Source organism: Telopea speciosissima, chromosome 4 (genome assembly GCF_018873765.1).
Source record: "Telopea speciosissima isolate NSW1024214 ecotype Mountain lineage chromosome 4, Tspe_v1, whole genome shotgun sequence".
NCBI classification, from domain to species: Eukaryota; Viridiplantae; Streptophyta; class Magnoliopsida; order Proteales; family Proteaceae; genus Telopea; species Telopea speciosissima.
This window is the reverse complement of record NC_057919.1, coordinates 23,453,579-23,475,614: the sequence shown is the minus strand read 5'-3', so window position 1 is coordinate 23,475,614 and position 22,036 is coordinate 23,453,579. Positions and strand designations below refer to the sequence as shown.

At 40.8% G+C, this 22,036-nt stretch overlaps 1 protein-coding gene across 2 annotated transcripts in view; it reads left to right on the top strand.

Annotated features, from left to right (window-relative positions):
- The window catches only part of LOC122657604 (ABC transporter D family member 1-like), a 94,442-nt gene that overhangs the window by 60,199 nt on the left and 12,207 nt on the right, over positions 1 to 22,036 (top strand). For both annotated transcript variants that reach the window (XM_043852357.1, XM_043852358.1), the window contains 3 exons: positions 11,244 to 11,368; positions 11,532 to 11,681; positions 11,795 to 11,867. In XM_043852357.1, the coding sequence (XP_043708292.1) occupies positions 11,244 to 11,368; positions 11,532 to 11,681; positions 11,795 to 11,867 (348 nt within the window). The remainder of the gene's footprint in view (positions 1 to 11,243; positions 11,369 to 11,531; positions 11,682 to 11,794; positions 11,868 to 22,036) is intronic.

Below are 22,036 nucleotides of genomic sequence, written 5' to 3'. Positions count from 1 at the left end.
TAACCACATGACTAGTTCCTCCCATGTTTTTCACCAATATTCTCCCGATTCTGGGAAAGGCACTGTTCGAGTGGGTAATGGTTCCCTTTCTCCTATATCTGGAAAGGGTTACATTCGTTGCTCTCCTACCCTTACATTTTCTTCTGTTTTGCATGTTCCCCCTTTTTCTACCAATCTTCTTTCAATTAGTAGTCTTACCAAAGAATTAAATTGCAAAATAACCTTTTTTTCTTCTCATTGTGTCATACAAGATCTGGTGAAAGGGACGACAATTGGGGGTGGTAAGGGACATGGTGTCTCATTGTGTCATACAAGATCTGGTGAAAGGGACGACGATTGGGGGTGGTAAGGTACATGGTGGCCTCTACTTACTCGACACGGGTCAAACTTCTCTTTTGCCAGCTTCATCTCTAGCTCATCAGTTATACTCAGCTACGTCTCCTGATCTCCACCTATGGCATTGTCGGCTTGGCCATCTTCCCCTTAGAACTTTAACTTTTTTATTTCCTCAGTTAGTCAAAGATTGTAAAACAGATGAGTTTTTATGTGAGGCTTGTGTTTTGGCCAAACAGACTCGTTCCAGTTATTCTCCTTTGAATAAAAAAAGTGTTTCTCCGTTTGCTTTAGTTCATACTGGTGTGTGGGGCCCTGCCTGTCGTGCTTCCATTTCTAGTCATAGATGGTTTGTTTCCTTTATAGGCTGTTATACTCGCACCACCTGGGTGTACATGATGCAACATAAGAGTGAGGTTTTTGGTTGTTTTCAGCTCTTTCATCGTATGGTTCAGACCCAATTCAATGCAACCCTAAAAATTCTGCGTGGTGACAATGGCAAAGAATACATGGAGGGCCAGTTCCAAACTTATTTGGCTAATAATGGGATACTTCATCGGACCAGCTGTGTAGACACTCCTGCCCAAAATGGAGTGGCTGAAAGAAGGAATCGTCATCGTTTGGAAGTTGCTGTCATTATGTTTGCATGGCAGGTCCCTTCTCAATACTGGACTGATGCTATCCTTACCGCTGCCTACCTCATAAACCGCATGCATACTCGTGTTCTTGATGATCGTGCACTTACTGACATTCCAGGGTTCTTCCTCCTTTGTGGTGCCACCGAAAATATTTGGCTGTGTTTGTTATGCTTGCAACCATCATCCTCATGGCAAGCTTGATCCTCATGGCATTCAGTATATCTTTTTGGGCTACTCTGCTACCCAAAAAGGATACAAGTGTTAACACCCTCCCACTTGGCGTACTCTGGTTACTATGGACATTGTCTTCCATGAATCCCTAACATATTATTCTCAGTCACCTCTTCAGGGGGAGCATGATCCAGGTTTTGAAGATGTGTCTGTTATACTTCCGGTTCCTATTTAGGGGGAGCCATCTCCTCTAACCCTACTCCAGCCTCTAGTTTGGTTCTTGTTTAGGGGGAGCATAGACCTATGAGTCAAATTACTATTGATAAAGTTTACACCCAGATCCCTAAGCACAAGGAGCAAGTTGAGACTACCACCACAACTGTACCTCTTCTCCAATCGTCAGATCTTGATCCAGAGCCTGCTACTCCATCTGGTAAGGATCCTTCTCTTGAATTACCTATTGTTGTTTGTAAAGGCATTAGGTCTTGTACCCAACATCCCATCTCCAATTGGACGTAAAAAATGTCTTTCTTCATAGAGAGTTGGAAGAGGAAGTTTATATGGAGATTCTTCCAGGTTTTTCTTGTGACAAGACTCATGGGAAGGTTTGCAGATTGAAGCGGGCATTATATGGGCTGAAACAGTCCCCTCGGGCTTGGTTTGGCAGGTTCCATAAAGCCATGATCTCTGTAGGGTACAAACAGAGTAATGCTGATCACACCTTGTTCATTAAGCGTCGTGGAGATAAGATCACCCCTCTATGTCGATGACATAGTTGTGACCGGTAATGATGTTGATGAAGTTTCACACATGAAGATTTTCTTGGGATGAGAATTTGAAATAAAAGATATAGGACAGCTAAGGTACTTCCTTGGGATTGTAGTTGCCCATTCTTCCAAAGGCATTTTTCTCTCTCAAAGGAAGTATGTTCTGGACCTACTCTCAGAGACTGGTTTGTTAGGCTATCACCCTTGTGATACTCCTTTGGAAGCTACTACTCGTTTGAAAGAGAAAGATGGTGATCCTGTTGATAAGGGATGTTATCAACGGTTGGTGGGAAAATTGATTTATCTCTCCCACACTAGACCGGACATTGCATTTGCAGTAAATTTGGTCATTCAGTTCATGCATGGTCCCTATTCCACTCATATGGCTGCTGTTCTTCGTATTCTCCATTACTTGAAGTCAACTCCAGGAAAAGGGATTCTCTTGTCTCCGTATGATCATCGTCGTATTGAGGCCTACACTGATGCTGACTGGGGTGGTAATCTTGATCGGAAATCTACTTCAGGTTATTGTATGTTTGTAGGAGGTAATCTTGTCACTTGGCGTAGTAAGAAACAGAATGTTGAAGCAAGGTCCAGTGCTGAAGCAGAGTTCCGTGCTATGGCTCAAGGAATTTGTAAGTTATTGTGGCTTCAAAGTTTACTCCAAGATCTTAGTGGTTCTGTTCATCATCCAATGATGTTGTACTGTGACAACAATGCAACAATTAGCATTGCCCATAATCCTGTGCAGCATGACCGTACCAAGCACGTGTAGATTGACAGACACTCCATCAAGGAGAAGTTAGAAAGTGGACAAATTTGTATACCTTTTGTGAAGTCAGGTGATCAGCTTGCTGATGTCTTCACTAAAGGGTTGAGTGGAAAGTTGTTTCATCCTAATTTGGGAAAGTTGGGCATGTGTGATATATATGCACCAACTTGAGGGGGAGTGTTGAATTATGTACACCAGAATACTGTGGGGGTATTCTGGTCTTTGGGTGTTTTAATTATGCTTTATTTATGTATTTTTTAGCAAGGGTAGAAATGTAATTAGGGCTGTGACAGTGTTCACGTGAACAGTGTCATGAATAGTGTTTTCCTTTGCAATCTCTTTCATTATTATAAATAGAGAGCTTGACTGATCTCATTGATCATTCAAGCATTCCATTGTAATTTATTTTGTTAACAAATAGAATCAATAGGATCGCCGAAAATAAGGAAAAGAACTAGAAGCAGAGATAACTTAATATCTTCAGCCAGATCAGAGCAGAACTGCATAAAAATTCAATCGATAGGCTAATTTAACTGCCAGAACTGATATGCAAACAACAAGAACAACAATTTAGCCTTATCGCAACTAAATGGGGTTGGCTACATGGATCCGTGCAAGGACAAAGTATAAATATTAATAGTAAAAAGAAACTAACTCAGCAACATCAACAAACAACTCAGCAATATCCCACCTAAATGTTGTTGGCTACATGGATCCTTTCTCTCCAATCAAGGTTCAGAAACTTGTCTCAACCAGGTCGAGATCTCGCGAGACAATGCATTTTTTTTTCCAGTTTGATGTTTCGGTGGGCAAATGGCCATAGTTGGCTCCGAAACTTTAGGGGAAGCTTGTTTTAGGCTTAATAAACATATTTGAATCTTCAAATTGTAAAGAAAAAAACACTCAAATTTGGTGTTTTGGATTTGCACCCTTGGTTGGCAGTAAACGTCGAACCGTTGTGTAATATTGCCTATTCTACCCATTGTTTGAGTGCTATGAGACATAATTGGCAAGTAAAACAAGTAAGCTATGCAATAATGGATGAAGACACATAATAATGAATAATTATTTAAGAAGGCCAAATGTTCTGTGTGCCAGGAGCGCAGGATGGGCCCAGACACATGGGGGTGAGCAAATGATTGCCTCACCCCCCTGAATGGCCGAAATGACCGCTCCCAGGCAGAGAACAATCGCCCATTTAAGAAATAGTTAAATACTTAAAGTAAAAAAAACTACAAAGTATCCTGGCCAAATGCCGGCCTTCACCTAGAAGAATCCTTCCTTTTTCCCGTGAGTGGATATGGATTGATATGACTTTTGGAGGATCTTCCATCTGTGACTCTGTTGGCAAGATGGCTTTCTGTGCTATCCTTAACCATATTTGGATGGAGCGTAATATCAAGAAATGGACCTCCAAATCTCGGTCCTACAACCAGATTTGGGATTCCATTTCCTTCGAAATCAAAACCATGTTATCATTTGCTCCTCCTTCTTCTTGTATTGATTCCCCAAGGAACAGGCACATTGTTGTATCCTGGGGTCTCTCTTCTGTCTCTTTAGTCCCTTCTAGCCCTCTTATTTGAGTGGCTTTTTTGTCTCTCTCCCTTTGGGGCCTTGTTTTTCTTTCTCCTTCTTCAGTAATGATATTTTTATTCACCCAAAAAAAAAAAAAAAAAACTACAAAGTAAGGTGAACAATGCATATTACATAGACACCCAAGTCCAATGAACAATACATATGTCATAGACACTCTAGTCTTCCATGTCCCAACAATACAACACTATGAGGGTGCACACCACTGTCTTGGTTGTGCCCAATGTGTACTACTCTCCTCTAGGCTCAGGCCTCTAAATGTGCCAGCCAAGCTCATAACATCTATCTCCATGCTATCCTCCACATCTGGTCTTAATCAGCGGCACCTGCCTCTTGATTAGCTTAAACGTGTAGGGACATGTGCACTGTGGTCGGCATCCTGTGTAGCATGATCGAACCAATCTCTCTTGTGAATTGGATAAGCTTTGGCTCAGGTTCCACCTCCGCTTGGTTGTACTCCTCTCGGAGAGTTGCAAATCTATCACCACCATCATCACCATGGCCATCATCTCGACTAGCAGACTAGAATGTGACTAGTCGATGTCCTCATCATCCCCGCCAGGTTGGGACTCAAAAGGCTTGGGTGTTTATGAGTGAACTTAGCCCTCTGGAGAAGACATAAATTCGTTAACATCGACACCCATCTGACAAGCAATCTCAGGGTCGGGCCTACCACGAAGTTAATCCATGATGGGGTCACCTTGATCCTTCACCCACTCTTAGAGGGGATCCTCCACATCTGAGTCCTTCTGGGAAGATGTTGTTGAGCTCGATTGGGTCTTTAATCATTCTTCATGGCCATGCATGTGCTCTATCTTCAGTCTTATGTTGTAGTGTACATACACCAAGTGCTCCATCAGTTTGTGACCCAATCGCAATCGGTTCCACCTCTTAGAGTGAATAAGTGAGAATGTACTTAAGTTGCATCACATCCAGAGGTGGAACATGTTTGGGAGAGTGCCTTAATAGCAATCTTCTTCAAGTTAAGTGCATTACTCCCATGTAGCACCCCTATTCACTTGCATTAGATTATTCTTGGTAAGTGATTATATTTTGTACATACTTATATCAATTGAACCAAGAAAGTAAGTTAATAGGGCTAACAGGAGGAATAGTATCCCTACCAAACTCTGCAGCTGCACGGCCAAAAAAAGTTCCATATGAATCCCTGAAGTTCTTTTTCTATTCCCGTTTCAAACTTTGGCAAATTAACATCAATACCAAATCAAGTAATTATATTAATTAGAAATACTTAAAAAACTACAAGTCTCACCTCACTATTGCACTTGCACTGTATAGATGGATTTGGCTCTAGCTTGTTCACCATCGCTTGCACTGCATTTATCAATTCTTGATATACAGCACTTGTCAATGCTTATGAATATGTAAATGGATAGTAATTTGACTTAAGGACTTAGGTAGATGAAAATAAAAACTCACCAGTCTTATATAGTGGATGCCTAAGTTGCTTCTTCAAGTGATCCTATATAATAAGAATGTAGCTCCTCCCTCCACGTGGTATCGCTGCTGCAACATGATCTCTTTACTGCAGCATATAAATGTGGCATAGTAAGCTTTTTCTTAGAGTCGACCTGAACACTTTTACCATTGGCTCTAGTAATATAACGACCTTCTTCAGGTCATGCTAGAACTGCTCACTAGATATGGTCAACTGACTACTTTACCTCCTGAGAACCCGACTCACTCCAACAAAACAAATCCTCTGAAGGACTTGAGTCTAACCTTTTTCACCTCAAAGCTCTTCAAGGCAATGTAGTTCATGGCATGGTTCGAGAACTCAGTTTCGGTATTGGTTTCGCCCAACCAGAAAACCAAGTTGGACCGAGATCTTGGCGAGTTGGTGCATTTTTTCTTTTTTAACTCGGTAGATGGTTTTGATGGGGTTTTGACCAAGTTTAGTCATGAAACTTAGTATGCAGCCTATTTTGGGCCATTTAAACCACAATGGCACTATCTGATTGTCCAAAATCAAAATCCAAATAGGAGTTTGACTTTGGACCCTATTTTGGTAGGCTATGATGTACTAATAGGACCTATAATACACATAATTTAGAAAGCAATCAAAGCATACAATTAATGTAAAACAACTTAAATACGCATTAGAAATGTAAAAGTGTAAAATACATCGATCTTAACATATACATCTATCATCCCAAGCCATATTGCCGAATCAAGTATTCCTCTGAATATGCCACATAGGATTCCCATGTCATAGTGCTGCTGAAGAATCGCACATAGTCTTCCACACAATTCATATAAGTGTTGTCATCAACTAACGGAGGGTACCCTACCCTAGGGTATGGAAGAGGCGGTTGCGATGAGATCAATCCACTACTACTGCCACCAGACTGTTGAACTACCATCGACACGTATGGTTGGGTTGGGACTGTGAATATGTCGTCCACAAAACCTGACCCAGTGCTCCGACTATCAAACTCATGTGTAGAGTGTACTGACTGCGGCTGCCCAAACTGACTATAGCCACTATATTCGGAACCGGTGCTCTCATGGCCATACTTATAGTCATACTGAGGCTGAGATGTAATCCGACGAATTTTTGGTGGAAGATGGGATCAAAACCATGCAAATTGGGTTTTTTTTGGGGGGGGGGGGTTCTCTGTCGAGACCAGCGAAAATAGCAATATCTCGACTGGTCTGGATCGAGATATGCACATTTTATATGGGTCAGGAACTTAAGTGAACCGAGATAATGTAAACCAGCCATTTCGCCTCTCATCTTGTCTCGCCTTTCCAAAAGCGAGATATTAGTGAGATCTTGTCGAGTTCTTGTTCCATGGTTCATGGCAACAAGTAACATCGCCTCCCAAATACCCACCCATAGTTGTCAGGCGTCACGGCGATCCAAGTCGGTGGAAGGGTGTCACGTCGATATATCGACATGTCGCCGCCATGGCGTGCCATGGCGAGCATGTCGACCATGTTTAATTTTTTATTTTCTGTATTTTTAATGTCATTTAGTATGCTATAATATATGTCCTATAACATCAAAATCAACATGAAAGTGTACTACACTACTCTAATATACTATGCCCTATGGTTTAATTCATGAAAGTGTAACTAATATCCATTAGTATATGAAAGTATGAAAAATTGAAAATATAGATTAACCTATCAAATAATTGAAAGCCAAATGATAGGCTAACCCCAAATACCCACCACACTTGGTCCTCAGCAATTTGGTCCTCAGTTGTATGTCCATGGTTGTACATAAATGTGGTCACTTGTATTTCCCTCTCGACCATACTTTGTACCAAGGACTTTTCCCATGTCCTTTAGCATGAGGTCAATGTGGTGAATGGTCCAAAACAAGCGGTACCCGTTGTTCCTCATCAGTCTCTCCCCAACCTTCTTAAAGTTATAGCCATTGTCCATCACCGCTTAGACAATGTTCTCTATCCCCACCTCCTGTATTACCTCCTTCAGCAAATTGTTTATATACTTGGCATGCTTCCTCTCATTGAATGCATCCACAAACTTAAGGAACACAACCCTACCATCACGATATACCATGAAGTTGATGATGGACTGTCTATTGGGTCCTGTCCAACCATCGCACATAACAGTAACATGGTAGTCTGCCCATTTCCCTTAAGGGTCTATGTACTCCTCAAGCTCTTGTCTCTGTTGGGGCAAATAGACATTATGAGCTTGTATGTAGTGGGCCCCTTCATTGTTTCCACACCATTCCCTACAATGTCTAGCATATTCTGATAGTAGGGTCCCTCAATGGAATGTGTTGGGATACTGTGGTAAAAGAATTACTTCGACACGGCATCTCCCACTTTATCCTTCCAGTCGGACCACACGTGCTTTAGCTTTCTCTGCCTACTACTCTGAGTCTTGAAGACTGCGGGATCCTGCTCAAAGATGTGAAATCCTTATCTATTGGGGACTCCCCTCACAGTCTAACCTCCGATAGGGCAACTTTGTCGGTTTCTGTTTCTTCCTCCCCCCATCTCTACCCTGTTTAGAAGACCCACTAGGACTAGCCTTTTGTGCAGCTACTGTAGAGGAACTGACTGCTCTCCCTAACTCTCTCAACCTACCTTGCTTCTACATATGTTATAACTCGGCTCGCGGCCCTAGTAAGCCATATCTGTCTTTCTTTTGCTTCTGTCTCCACATCATCAGGTACATAATCCTCAGAGTCATCCCTGTTGCTGGCTGTCTCAAGCACTGCCTCATCAAACTCTTCCCTTGCCTTCTGCTTATCCATCTTCCTCCGTTTTCCTCTCTTCATGAGGACAGCCATGGCCTTTTACACCTCACTAGGGACCCTAGGGCATTTTACCACATCCCTGTATCCACTAACCAGATGCCACTTCATTGTAGTGGCCCCCAACTCCCACGATCTTCTAATAGTAATTATATTGTGACTTTTTTTTTATCATTTCCAATGGATATGCCATGTCTCCTCCCCCATTTCGAGTACCCATTATGCAATCCTCTTACACTGTTGCAACAAAAAAAGCCTCATCATTAACTTTCTTACATCAACTGAAACTCCTAAGGCAACAACAAATCTATTACCTAATTTTTACCTAAATTATTTTTCCCTAATTAAAAATAATCTTTATAAAAATATTAAAACCCTAATTGACCAATATTAAGTATGGAAAATGCATTAATCATCGTATTCAGTTGAAAAGTAACTTACAGAAATTTTAGAGATTTTTCAAACTAAAACAGAATATCTTCCTGTTTTTCTTATTTTTCTGAAATTTTTTAATTTCCAAAAGTAAAAAACAAATTTCTGGAAGATAAATTAAATTCGCATCGTAAAGCGGTAGGTCGGCTAACGGTGTCTGACATGTATAAAATTAAGCCCCAACCAATGTATAATCACCCCTATTATTTTTTTCAAAACTTTGTTTGAAGGAACTCAATTTTAAAACTAAAAAATAAAATAAAAAACAGAAAGTAAATCCAACCATGTGAAATCGTAGATCAACACATATGAAAAATTGAAGGCCAATATAGTGGAGTCGAAACTTCGACATGATCTCGGTGGACTCGACTGGTATCGCCAGTTTTGAAGAACCCGAAACCCCCCCCCCCTCCCAAAATCTCCTATTTGCTCCAAATCTTACTCAAACAAGCTTGGAACAAGAGGGTTTATTGCTCAACAACAACATTTCAAGGGATAGGGGTGACTAGTAGTTGTTGGCTTGTATTGTTGAATCATGAATGTTGACTCAAAATAAATTTGACTCTATGTAACAAACAATATTAGATGTATGATTTATGAAATGGTTTATAATTTGATGTCTTTTCATTCTCATTGCTTATTTAAGTTGTTTTACTTGAATATATGTTTATGTGTTCTTATACTAAAGATTGTGTGGAATATGCCATATCAGTAATTCAGTGTGTGTATATATATATATATATATTTTTTTTTTATAGCGTACACTACCAACCTAGGGCCCTAAGTCAAACTACCATTTTGGGTATGATTTTTAAAAAACTAAGGGTTCCACTATGTTCATAGGGCCCAAAATAGGCTGTTCTACAAGTTTCATGACCTAATTAGGTCATATGGCCCCCGAAACCAAGGGCTGAAATGTACAAATTAAAAAATGCGTGAACTCGGCCAAGATCTCGGTATCTCTCTGAGACAACTCGATTTTTGGGCTGGCCAAAACCATGCCCAAGACCGAGACCTCGAACTATGGGAAAAAGAGTATACCCTTGAAATTGGAATCTTGCACAAATCTTACTCAAATCAAACAAATCGTCACTGCAGATGCATTAATGTAGTCCCTAACACCTTGTTCCACCAAGAAATGGAGGTGATTTGGGGGAAAAAAACAGAATTCTAGGGTTTTCTGGGCTTTTTTCCTCCCTGTATCAAAACCTACAAAACTTGCGAAATGGGTTGAAATTTCGACCCATTTCAGTCAAGTTTTTGTTTTGAAACAACTGGTTGGGGCGAAATGATATTGACATTTCAAACAGAAACGTCGTTATCTCGGTCTAAAGTCTAAACCCTGCATTCCTTCCAAGTCGCAAGGTGTTCCGAAAAATTCGGTGCATATTGGTGGTTCTGACTGAGATTTTGAACTATGCTACTTAATGGGGCCAACAGCTCAACTACCTTAGTTATTGCTTCATTTTAATATTGTTTTCAATACTCTTCAGTTCTATCTAACACTGCAATTTCTTAAAAGTCAATCCAATTTGACCCAGCCGATTGAACATGATACCCACCACTAATCTCTCTAATAACTTTTAGCACTTATATATGATATGATAGGGCACTGGTTTACTGCAACCCACATAGGAAGGGCTTCTGTTACAGGTCTAATATCTGCCCAATGGCAGATCAGGTGGAGACCCAAATCTTGTGGAGAGGTAGGGTGCAGTTCTCCTACTTGCTTGTCATGCTTCAGACCTAACAGAGTTGGCTACATGACAAAATAAAGTTTTAAACATTCATTAAGAAATACTAATATTTGAAAATTGGTTGAGAAAAAAATGGACAGCTTAAAATACAAGAGAATATATAATCCAGACCCAATGGTCATTGCACAAATTGTGTGTAAGTAGGAAACCTTTTGTATGTGGGCTGTTGTGCAAAAAACCGTCTTTCTATATAAAGGTGGGGATAAATTTCCACCTGTGACAAATAGGATATCCAAATTTTGTAGGTTCTTCTGCATGGAATATATAACAGCTTCCTTCATGTTTGCATACTATGCATTAATGAAATGGTGTCTTACGGACATAATCAATCAATTCTGGCTCTGTGTTTTATTTTTATTGCATGGAATATATAACAGCTTCCTTCATGTTTGCACACTATGCATTAATGAAATGGTGTCTTATGGACATAATCAATCAATTCTGGCTCTGTGTTTTATTTTTATTGTTTTTGAACAACTGTTGATGATGAAAAGAACATGTCACATGCATTTGTTTTTGTAGGTATTCCACAATTCAGCTAAAAATATTGATGCAGATCAGAGGATAACACATGATGTGGAAAAGCTGACTACTGCCTTGTCAGGACTTGTCACCGGAATGGTTAAGCCGTCTGTGGACATTCTTTGGTGAGTCCTTGTTGCTTTTGCACATGTTAGTTGATTAATTCAATTCAGGTTTGATTATAGAGGATGTTACTCATTAACATGTGTCGTTCAGTTCTGTTCTGCCCCCCCCCCCCCCCCTTCTCTTCTTCCAGTAGTTATTGCATGTATTGCCAAAAATTTGCAGGTTCACCTGGAGGATGAAGCTGTTAACTGGCCAAAGGGGAGTTGCGATACTATATGCATATATGTTACTGGGTCTTGGTTGTCTAAGGAGTGCTACACCTGACTTTGGTGATCTAACTAGCCAAGAGCAACAACTTGAGGGAACCTTCAGGTAATTTAGCATATTCACTCATCCTGTTTCAAAACATTGGGTTCATATGGAATTGATCTTTTCTTATTTAATAATATTGGGTACTAACTTTGGTCACAAGGTTCTTATATCAGATTCATGCACGAAAGGCTCCGTACTCATGCTGAATCCATTGCCTTCTTTGGGGGCGGTGCCAGAGAAAAAGCTGTAAGCTACTTGTGGTTTTTCATCACCGCCAAATACATATACATCTCAATTAGTTATAGCATCTTGCAGAGTTAATTCTCACATTTTTCACACTCCCGATCACTGGATCCTAGGGCTTACTTGGGTGTGTCGTGTCTTTTCACCTTATCAATTTCTAACATCTGAATGCAAATAAAAAATATTTATTTGAAGATTTGCATTTTCCCTTGCATTTCTATTGGCATTCCTATCTGCTTGGCTTCCGCTGTTCGAAGTCTTAGTTATAGTATGTACAATTTTGTCTATTGGATCAAGATGTACACTAATTTAGTATTAGCATCGTGATGTAGGGGAAAACACTGTTTTAAGGTACATTGACAATCTCCCTTCTGAACATTGTGTAGGAAACCTCATATATCCATGGTTCAAAATCTCGCAATATTTCGCCGAAATATCGCTTAATTTCATATATCTCGAGCTTACCGAGATGCGAAATCAGGTCGAAATGAAAAAATACCATATTTCGTCGATATCTCGATATCTCACGAGATATCGACGAAATATGGTATTTTGGCTTAAAGTGTCACGTGAAGGGGGGCTTAAATACAATATTTCGCAGATTTCGGTCCATATTTCGACCGAGAGCTCCATTTGCTAAGGAATTTCAGTCTTTTGCCTATTCTTCCACTCTTCCAAGCTCTCATCCAACACTCTAGCCATTGTTCAAGCACATTGTTGTCGGATTTTCGCCGGTAAACTCATCGGAGGGTCATCTAAGCTCATCATCCAAGCCTTTTTCCACTATTTAAGGTCAATTCTATTCTTCTAAAACTATTTTTTTGAAAAGACTATGTACAAATTTTGTTGGATGGTGATGATATTAATATCTGTTAGACACCGGAGGCCGATCTATAGCCTCACAGTGTCGAAATTTTTTTTCCATATGTATTTTTTTTTTTTAATTTTCTGATTTTAAAAATTCATTTTCCTACAATTAAAATAGGAAATAATTAGGGGTAATATGACTTAGATGGTAATGAATAAAATATATGTTAGACACTAATGACCGATCTACGGCTTCACGGTGTCGGATTTATTTTTCTGGTCTTAAATAATTATTTTTTTCGAAAATTAAGAAAAATGTATAAAAAAGAAAAAAAAAAAACAGAAATAAATAAGGAAAAATATGAGTTTTAAGTTTAAAAAATAATGAAAAAATATGAAAGTTATTTCTATATGTTTTGAAATGCATTACATGTATATTATGTTTACTAATTTTTTGTTTTGTTGTGTTAGGTCAATACTTATATTAACATTATATATAAAAAATTGGTTTTAATTATGTGAAAAATATAAGGGTTAGGGAAAAACTATTAAAAAACTATACAAGTATATTAGTAATCTAAAAGTATCAATTGAAGTGCATCTACATTAAGTATTTTAATTATTTATGTTACTTACATTGCAGTAAACAAGTATCATTATGGCGGATCGTGATAGACAACGTGCGAAGGGCAAGCAAAAGGTGGGGGAAACTAGTCAACAAAGGGGGCAGAGGGAACAAAGAGAATAGAGGGAACAAGAGAGACCTGCCAGCCAGCATAGGGGTGACATTGCATGGTTACATGGCACTCCTATTGATGGGGATAAGAGAAAATCTATATGTAACTATTGTCACATGCAATTTATGGGAGGTGGGTCCAGTAGACTTAAACAACATCTGACTGGAGGATCTAAAGATGTTGTAGGTTGTCATATGGTCCCTATTGAAGTAGCCAAGGAGGTTGGTGATAGTTTGAGGGGAAGAAAGAAGAGGAAGGCTGACAAGCAAAGGATAAGAGAACAACTTGAGGATACAGTGAGGAGTTCGATGGGAGGAGGAAGACGATACAATGATGATGACTCCTCCTCCTCCTCCTCCTCTGATGATGATGACATTGCAGTACCTGATGACATACAAACAGCAGAGGAGGCTAGGGATTTTAGGCGGACTGTTTCAAGGAGTAGAGTAAGTTTTCAAGATGATCAGCAGAGACAAAGAGTAGGGGGTAGTGGAGGAGCTAGCAGTTCTGGATGTCCTAGAACTTTGAATCCTTTTAAAAGATCACAAAGTGTGAGGACAGCCCCAACACCTCTACCAGTACCAGTACCACCATCAACATCTAATCCTAAATTGCATAAGAAGAAAGGAAGCAATCAACCCAGAATCAAAGGAGCATGGAAGGGGATAAAGGGATTGGTTAAAGAATCAATAGCTAAGTGGATGCTATATCATACCATCCCAGCAAACACTGCACAAGGCCCCCATTATGATACCATGATAGATACCATTGCAGAGGCTGGCCCAGGATTCAAGGGCCCCACCCCATATGAGGTAATGAATGTTTATCTACCTCAACAAAAGAGTGAGATTGGTGAGTACATTAGTGAGATGAGGAATATGTGGGAGACATATGGGGTGACTATAATGGCGGATGGATGGATGAGCCTCTGAAAGCCCATCATCAATTTCATGGTTTATTGTGATGGGAGCACGATGTTCCTCAAATCGTGGATGCATCCAAAGAGATAAAGGATGCAAAATATATTTACAGATTGTTAAAGGAAGTAGTGGAAAAAGATGTGGGTATTGAGAATGTTGTCCGATTGTAACGACAATGGAAGTAACTTAAGCTGGCGGTGAGAAGATGATGAACAATAGTAAGTACCGGCTCTTTTGGACTCCTTGTGCAGCCCATTGCATTGACTTAATGCTAAAAGATATGGGAAAGTTAAAGTTGGTGAAGACTGTGGTTGAAAGTGCAAGACAAGTCACCAACTTTGTATACAACCACTCCTATGCACTCAATCTATTGAGGGAAAAATGTGGGGGTGACTTGGTTAGGCCTGGCATCACAAGATTTGCCACCAACTACATTGCCCTCAAAAGCATTGAGACAAAGAAGGCGGGCCGAGAAGCATGTTTGCTTCGAGGAGTGGTTTGAATGGAAGGGTTCAAAGACGCAAATGGGAGGGAAGCACAAGCAACGATGTCATCCGAGGACTTCTGGACCAAACTAAGCAAAGTGGTGAAAGTTTTAGAGCCGTAGTTAAAGTTCTACATGTTGCCGACTCGCTCTGAAGGGCCCAACCATGCCAGTCTATATGCTTGCAATAGACTTGATGAAAGATAGTGTCTATAGTGTGGCTCCTCGTAGTAGCAAATACTTCTTAGATATCATAAATGCTCGCTGGGAGAATCAACTTATGCATCCACTGCATAAGGCTGGTGAGTAAATTTGTTTTATGCTTACTAATTCATAGTATTATTATTTACTAATTACCTATGCATTTGACAATACCTTTATTCTATATGTCATATTTCAGCATACTACTTGAACCCTAAGTATCAATATAACAATAGGCTTAGGTTGGAAACTCAACTTATTGATGCTGTGAAACAAGTAGTGAAGAAGTTGGAGCCAGATGGTGCACTACAAGCAATTTGCAACAATGAGGTAAGTTCATTTGGAAACTCAACTTATTGATGCTTTCAAATAAGTAGTGAAGAAGTACTTACTAATTTCCACATGGGTGTAGATCAAGGTATTTAGGGATGCATTGGGAAGTTTTGGAACTCAGGCTGCGATACAAGGCAGAGCACGTGGTGATGCTGGTAATTCTTTTAAGTTTTAAATTACATATGTATTGAAATTTGAAAGTTGAAAGTTGAAAGTTGAAAGTTGAAACAACATTTGACACATGCCTTTTTTGTTGTAAACTTGTAATGCAGCTGAATGGTGGGTGTTGTATGGGAAATCGGCTGAAAACTTAAGAAGAATAGCAATTAAAGTCCTTGCCCAAACATGTTCTGCATCTGGTTGTGAGAGGAACTGGAGTACCTTTGCACTCATCCACTCCAAGAGGCGCAACAGATTGGGGTCTCAACGTTTATCTGCATGGTGTATGTGCACTACAACTTGAGGCTGAAATTGCAACACATACGCACGGGACATGAGGGACGAGGGGCACCATTGATCTAGCCGACATCTTTCAAGTTGACTCGCACGATGAGGACCCTATTGTGGATTGGGTGAGGGATAGAGGTGAGCCGTGTTGGATGAGGAGGGAGGTAGGCCCGACCCCATGATAACTTCTCGAGATTGGTGCGATGTGGGCGAGTATATGGTGACGAGGGTCGATACATGCGAGGAAGCCTCACCCATACCATTCCACCACGGTGGAATGTTGCTGATGATGAAGACTGGTCTAAGTCCTCAAATGATGATGATGGTGGATGGTGATCGGGTGATGGTGATGTTGGTGGTGGTGATCTTGGTGAAGAATTTGACAAGATGCGAGAGCGTTATGTGGTAGGCTAGGAGGCCCAGGATACGGCACCTGTAGAGCCACTCCGATTCACTAGAGAGACAGTTTGATCATGCCACACAAGATACGGACCACGGAGCACGTGCCCCCACACCCCCACCCTCGAGAGGCCCCCTACATACATACAACAGAAGCGTAGGGTCGACAAACACAGATTCTGCAACCTGATCACATGGACATTGATAACCTATCTAGCTCTGTTGGTGGTTTGAGTATGGGTGATAGGGAGGGAGGACCGACTGGACATTGGCGTGCCCCATCTTTTGACGCACATACCACTCCATTGGCATCGGATTATGGTGCATCACAACCTTACGGTGGATATGGATATAGATCATCATCATATGGGCAGTTTAGTGGGGTAGGGGACTATGACTACCAGTCCCAGTCCCAGGGACATACTGGATCATCTTTTGTAGATAACATCTTTGCATACCCTAGCGGACCTAGCTACCAACCTCACCAACCATACATGCAGCCAATGCAATCGCCTCTTGTGCCGGCGCCAACATCATATCACAGTGGATCATCTTCTTCACGGACTGGATCGATTGGTAACCCTAGTTTATATCCTAGGATAGGTTACCTACAGTATGTTGATGATTCCATTTACGTGATACTTGTGGATGACTACACTCGTTTCTTCTTCGATTCTATACCGTGGTCCACATATGTCCTTCAAACAGAGAGCAATGGACGTCGACTCCAGTGAGGCATGAGTGGGATTGATCCAGGGAGGCACAGCAGCTACTATTAGCAGTTTAGCACTTGTAATTTGTAACTTAAGTTGTGATTTCATTGATCTATGAACTTGTGAGTTGTGACTTGCGAGTTGCGAGTCTTGTGACTTACTAACTTTGACACTTAGTGTATTGCCTTTAAGGCTTTAAGCGAGTTATTGAATATTATGGAGTTTATGAGAATCATGGTACTCATCAATGTGTATTGGCTTTAACTTGACATGTGATGAAGTTAAATACTATTATTAAATATTAACTGCCTAATATATGTGTATTTAACTATTTATACATTAGGGTCGGCGACCGTATGTCAATCAAGGGTGCAAGCCCAAAACACCAATTTGAATTCACATTTTTACAATTTTATGGTTTAAATGTGTTTATTAAGCTTAAATAAGGCTGTCCATGAAGTTTCAGGCCTAGATATGGCCAAATACCCCCGAGATGGACCCCCGAAATATTGCAGAAAAAATGCAATATTTCGGTCATATTTCGCGATATTTTGGGTATCTCGGATATCTCGGTAGGCCCAAGATACTGAGATATCGCGAAATATTAAACCTTGCATATATCATATTGTTGATTTGGGGAACAATGGCTTGTGACATTATGTCCACAGTCCACTTTATTTATAATAGACTAGAGAATGTTTTAGAATAGGTACAAGTACAAGAATACCCCTCAGGGTTAAAGTAAGACAAAATTACCCTTGTACCCAAATTACAAAACTCCCCCTCAAGTTGGTGCATAGATGTCAATCATGCCTAACTTGGAAATAATTGGATGAAAAACTTCACTAGATAAGCCTTTAGTGAATACATCTGCCAGCTGCTTTGAGGATGTGATAAAAGGTCACAAATGATGCCTTGTTCTAACTTCTCCTTGATGAAGTGACGATCAATCTCAATATACTTTGTCTGATCATGCTGAACTGGGTTGTGTGCAACACTAATAGCTGATTTGCTATCACAAAAGAGTTGCATGGGAAGCTGAACAAGGACACACAGATCCTGGAGAAGACCCTGAAGCCAGAGATGTTAACAAATATCGTGGGCCATAGCCCTAAACTCAACCTCTGCACTAGAATGAGCAACCATTGCCTGGTTCTTGCTGCGCCAAGTAATGATGTTTCCACTAACCAGAGTGCAGTATCCGGAGGTGGAACGTTTGTCGTCAAGAAAACCAGCCCAATCAACATCAGTTTAAGCTTCAATGCGCAGATGATCATCAGAAGAAAAAAGAACCCCTTGACCAGGAGTAGACTTCAGGTACCTCAAAATCCTATTAATAGCTTCCAAGTATCCAGAGTAAGGATCATGCATGTATTGACTGACCATACTAACATCAAATGCAATGTCTAGCCTAGTGTGTGAGAGATAAATCAATCTCCTTTCAATCTTTGTTATCCCCCTTTATCCACAGGTTCACCATCCTTCTGCTTGAGATGAAAATTTGCCTCAAGGGGGGTATCTATAGGTTTGCAACCCTCACATTCTAGTGTCAGACAAAAGGTCAAGTGTATACTTTTGTTGAGAAAGGAAGATACCTCGATCTGATCGTGCAACCTCAATCCAAAGGAAGTACCGTAGCTTTCCCAGATATTTAATCTCAAATTTTGTGCCAAGGAAAGTCATCAATCGGGCTATTTCACCAATGTCACTTCCTGTAACCACGATGTCATCGACATATACAATAAGAACAGTAATCAGCTCACCATTCTTCTTGATGAACAGAGTATGATCAACATTACTCTGTTTGTAACCCACAAATATCATGGCTTTATGAAAGCGCCTAAGCCAAGCTCGAGGTGATTGTTTCAACCCATACAATGCTCGTTTTAATTTGCATAGCTTGCCATGGGTTTTCAGACTAGAGAATCCAGGAGGGACATCCATGTATACTTCCTCTTCAAGTTCCCCATGCAGGAATGCATTTTTCACTTCCAGTTGTTGCAGCTCCCATCCCAAGTTAACTATACATGAGAGAATCACTTGAATAGTGTTTAACTTGCCCACAGGAGCAAAGATCTCCTGGTAGTCTATGCCAAATGTTTAGTGAAGCCCTTGGCAACCAATTGAGTCTTGTATCTGTCAACAGTACCATCCATCTTCTGCTTCACAGTGAACACCCATTTGCATCCCACGAGTTTCTTCCCCGGAGGAAGAGTAACTAAATCCCATGTCTCATTTTTCCCAAGTGCCCTCATTTCTTCTAGCATAGCAGCCTTCCAATTTGGATCAGCCAAAGCTTCTTGCCAGTACTTGGGATTATAAATAGATGACAAGGAGGAAACGAAAGCATGAAAAGAAGGTGAAAGAGACTCATAAGAAATAACATTCAAAATAAAGTGTAGAATGCAAATTCTAATAGATTTACGGATAGCAATAGCATGGTCTGAAAACTCGGGTCTCGGAGCCAACTCGGCCCACGAAAAAATCGAGTTGGGCTGAGATCTCGGCGAGTTTTTGCATTTTTTATTTTTGACTCGGAGGCCCATCTCGGTGGGTTTTAGGGCTCTGTTGGGTCTGAAAATTGGTACACAGCCTATTTTAGGCCATTTAAACACAATAGCATTATTAGATTTTGCAAAAACAAAGTCCAAATATGACTTTTACATCGGACCCTTAGTTGCTAGGTGGCGACATATTAAAATAGCATAATAGATACATTAATGACATAATTTATGTACATAGAACTCAAACAAAACATTCAATTAATAGGAAACAAGTTAATAAGCATTACAAATGTTTAAGTTACAAGTTACAACTTCATCACATAAAATGAGATTGAATGGCATATTCATTCCCTATTTGTACCACATAGTCTTCCCATGACATATTGTTGCTAAACTATTGTGTATAGTCCTCCACAGCATTCATAGAAGAGTCCTCATTCACATATGCCAACATCCCTAACCTAGGGTATAGCTGTTCCACAGTGGAGTTAGACCGTTGCCATGAAGGATGAGATGCACCGCTTATGCTACTGTCATATTGAGGAATGCCTAGGACTTGGAATGTGGACGGATCGATGGACCCAATGCTTGACCCAATGCCAGACTCACTACTTTGATAGTCATACACATGTGTTGGCTGCCCAAACTGACCATAGGAACTATATTCAGAACCGGTGCTCTGCTGGCCATAATCATACTCATAATGAGGTTGATATGATTGCCACGGCTGATGCTGACTACCAGTATCCATACTCATGCTTCCAAAATTTGCTACCATGGTGTTCATACTCGTGTCATCATACTGAGGTTGGTTATGTTTGCGACCCGTCTTTCTCTTGTAAGTTTTGCTGTGGCCACCATGGTCTTGATCTTGTGTGGCATGTGTAAACTGAGACTCACCTGTGAAATGCACAGGGTCCTGCTGTGTTCCCATTTCTTGCTGGTATTGGTCGAGCATCCCCTCATGACGATCATCATAATAACCACTAGCAGGCATGCCACCACCAGTACCACCACCACGTCTACTACCACCACCACCACCACTACCAGCAGGAGGGTCATCACCATCACCATCACCATCACCATCACCATCATCATCATCATCCTCAAGAGTTCCTGTTGCAGCCTCAAATGGTCTCGGTGACTGAGAATGTGCACGCCCCTCTTGCGACATATAGTCCTCAACATCTGTGCCGGTTACGGACGCAATAGTGGAAGCAGGCCTACCTCCAGGCTCATCCATCTCTGGTGCACCACGATCCCTCACCCACTGAAATAGGGGATCCTCATCCTCATCAGAGTCCTCTTGGAATATGTTGGCTAGCTCGATGGGCTCTTTGTCATTCTTCTCAAATTCTTCATGTATGTGCCTCATCCTTAGTCTCATATTATAATGTACATACACCAGTTGCTCTAGTCGTTGACTACCCAATCTGTTCCGCCTCTTTGAGTGTATCCAGGCGAATGTACTCCAGTTGTACTCGCAGCTAGAGGATAAACAGGTTTGTGACAGCACTTTGATTGCTACCTTCCTCAGGTTGGGTGAACTTGTACCATACAGCACCCACCAGTCAGCTGCATTATAAACAAAGAATATTAAGAATATGTAAATTGTAAAGGGATAAAATTATAAGTCATATATGTAAAATCATGCCACATTGCCACCTACCAGGGTCTGGCTTTTGTCTACCCTCCACTGCAGATTTTCGATCAAAACTTGCTGAGGCCTCTCTGAAGGCCTTGATCTATTTACATTTGAAATTTGAAACAGTGTTAGAGGCATCAGTATTTGCTATTTAGTAATTACATTCCTTTACTGACTAGCAAAATACCAAAGTCCCATAGTCTCACCTCATCATTGCAGTCAGATTGTGTCTTGGGATTGACCTCCAACTTCTCAATAACAGCTTCAACTGCCAGTAACAAATCCGTGTCCAGCCCAAGATCATGCTAGTACTGGTACTTTGGATTCAAATAGTATGCTAGTAAAGGGGAAACCACAAATATGAGTTGTTAGTGACTTAATACTTTAGAGGTTTGAATATGTAAATGTAAAAACTCACATAAAGTGTATAGATGTCGAAGTGTTGAACTCACCAGCTTTATGCAAGGGATGACTCAAGTGCTTCTCCCATCGCTCATCAATGATGTTAATGTATGAGCGAGCACTTTGGGGTATTGCAGCTCGGACCATTTCCTTCAGCTTTTGCAGGGCAGCATATATGTAGGGCAAGGTAGGCTTCTTCTCAGTGTCAACCATCCTTAGTACTGCCACCATTGGTTCTAATATGGCAACAACTTTATACAAGTCATTCCAAAATCCGTTACTTGCAATGGTCTCTTGTGCTGCCTTCCCTTATTGTGTCCTAGAGCCTGGCCAAGTAAACCATTGGTCACTTGCAAACATTGACCTCAGACCTACCACCTTTGACTGGATGCTCTTCAATGCAATGTAATTGGTGGCAAATCTAGTGATACCTGGCCTCACTAAATCCCCCTTGCATTTCTCCCTCATCAAGGCTAAAGCATAACCATGGTTATACACAAAGGTGGTCACTTGCCTTGCCCTATTGACCACACCAGCCACCAAAGCTTTTTCCCCCATGTCCTTCAGCATTAGATCAATA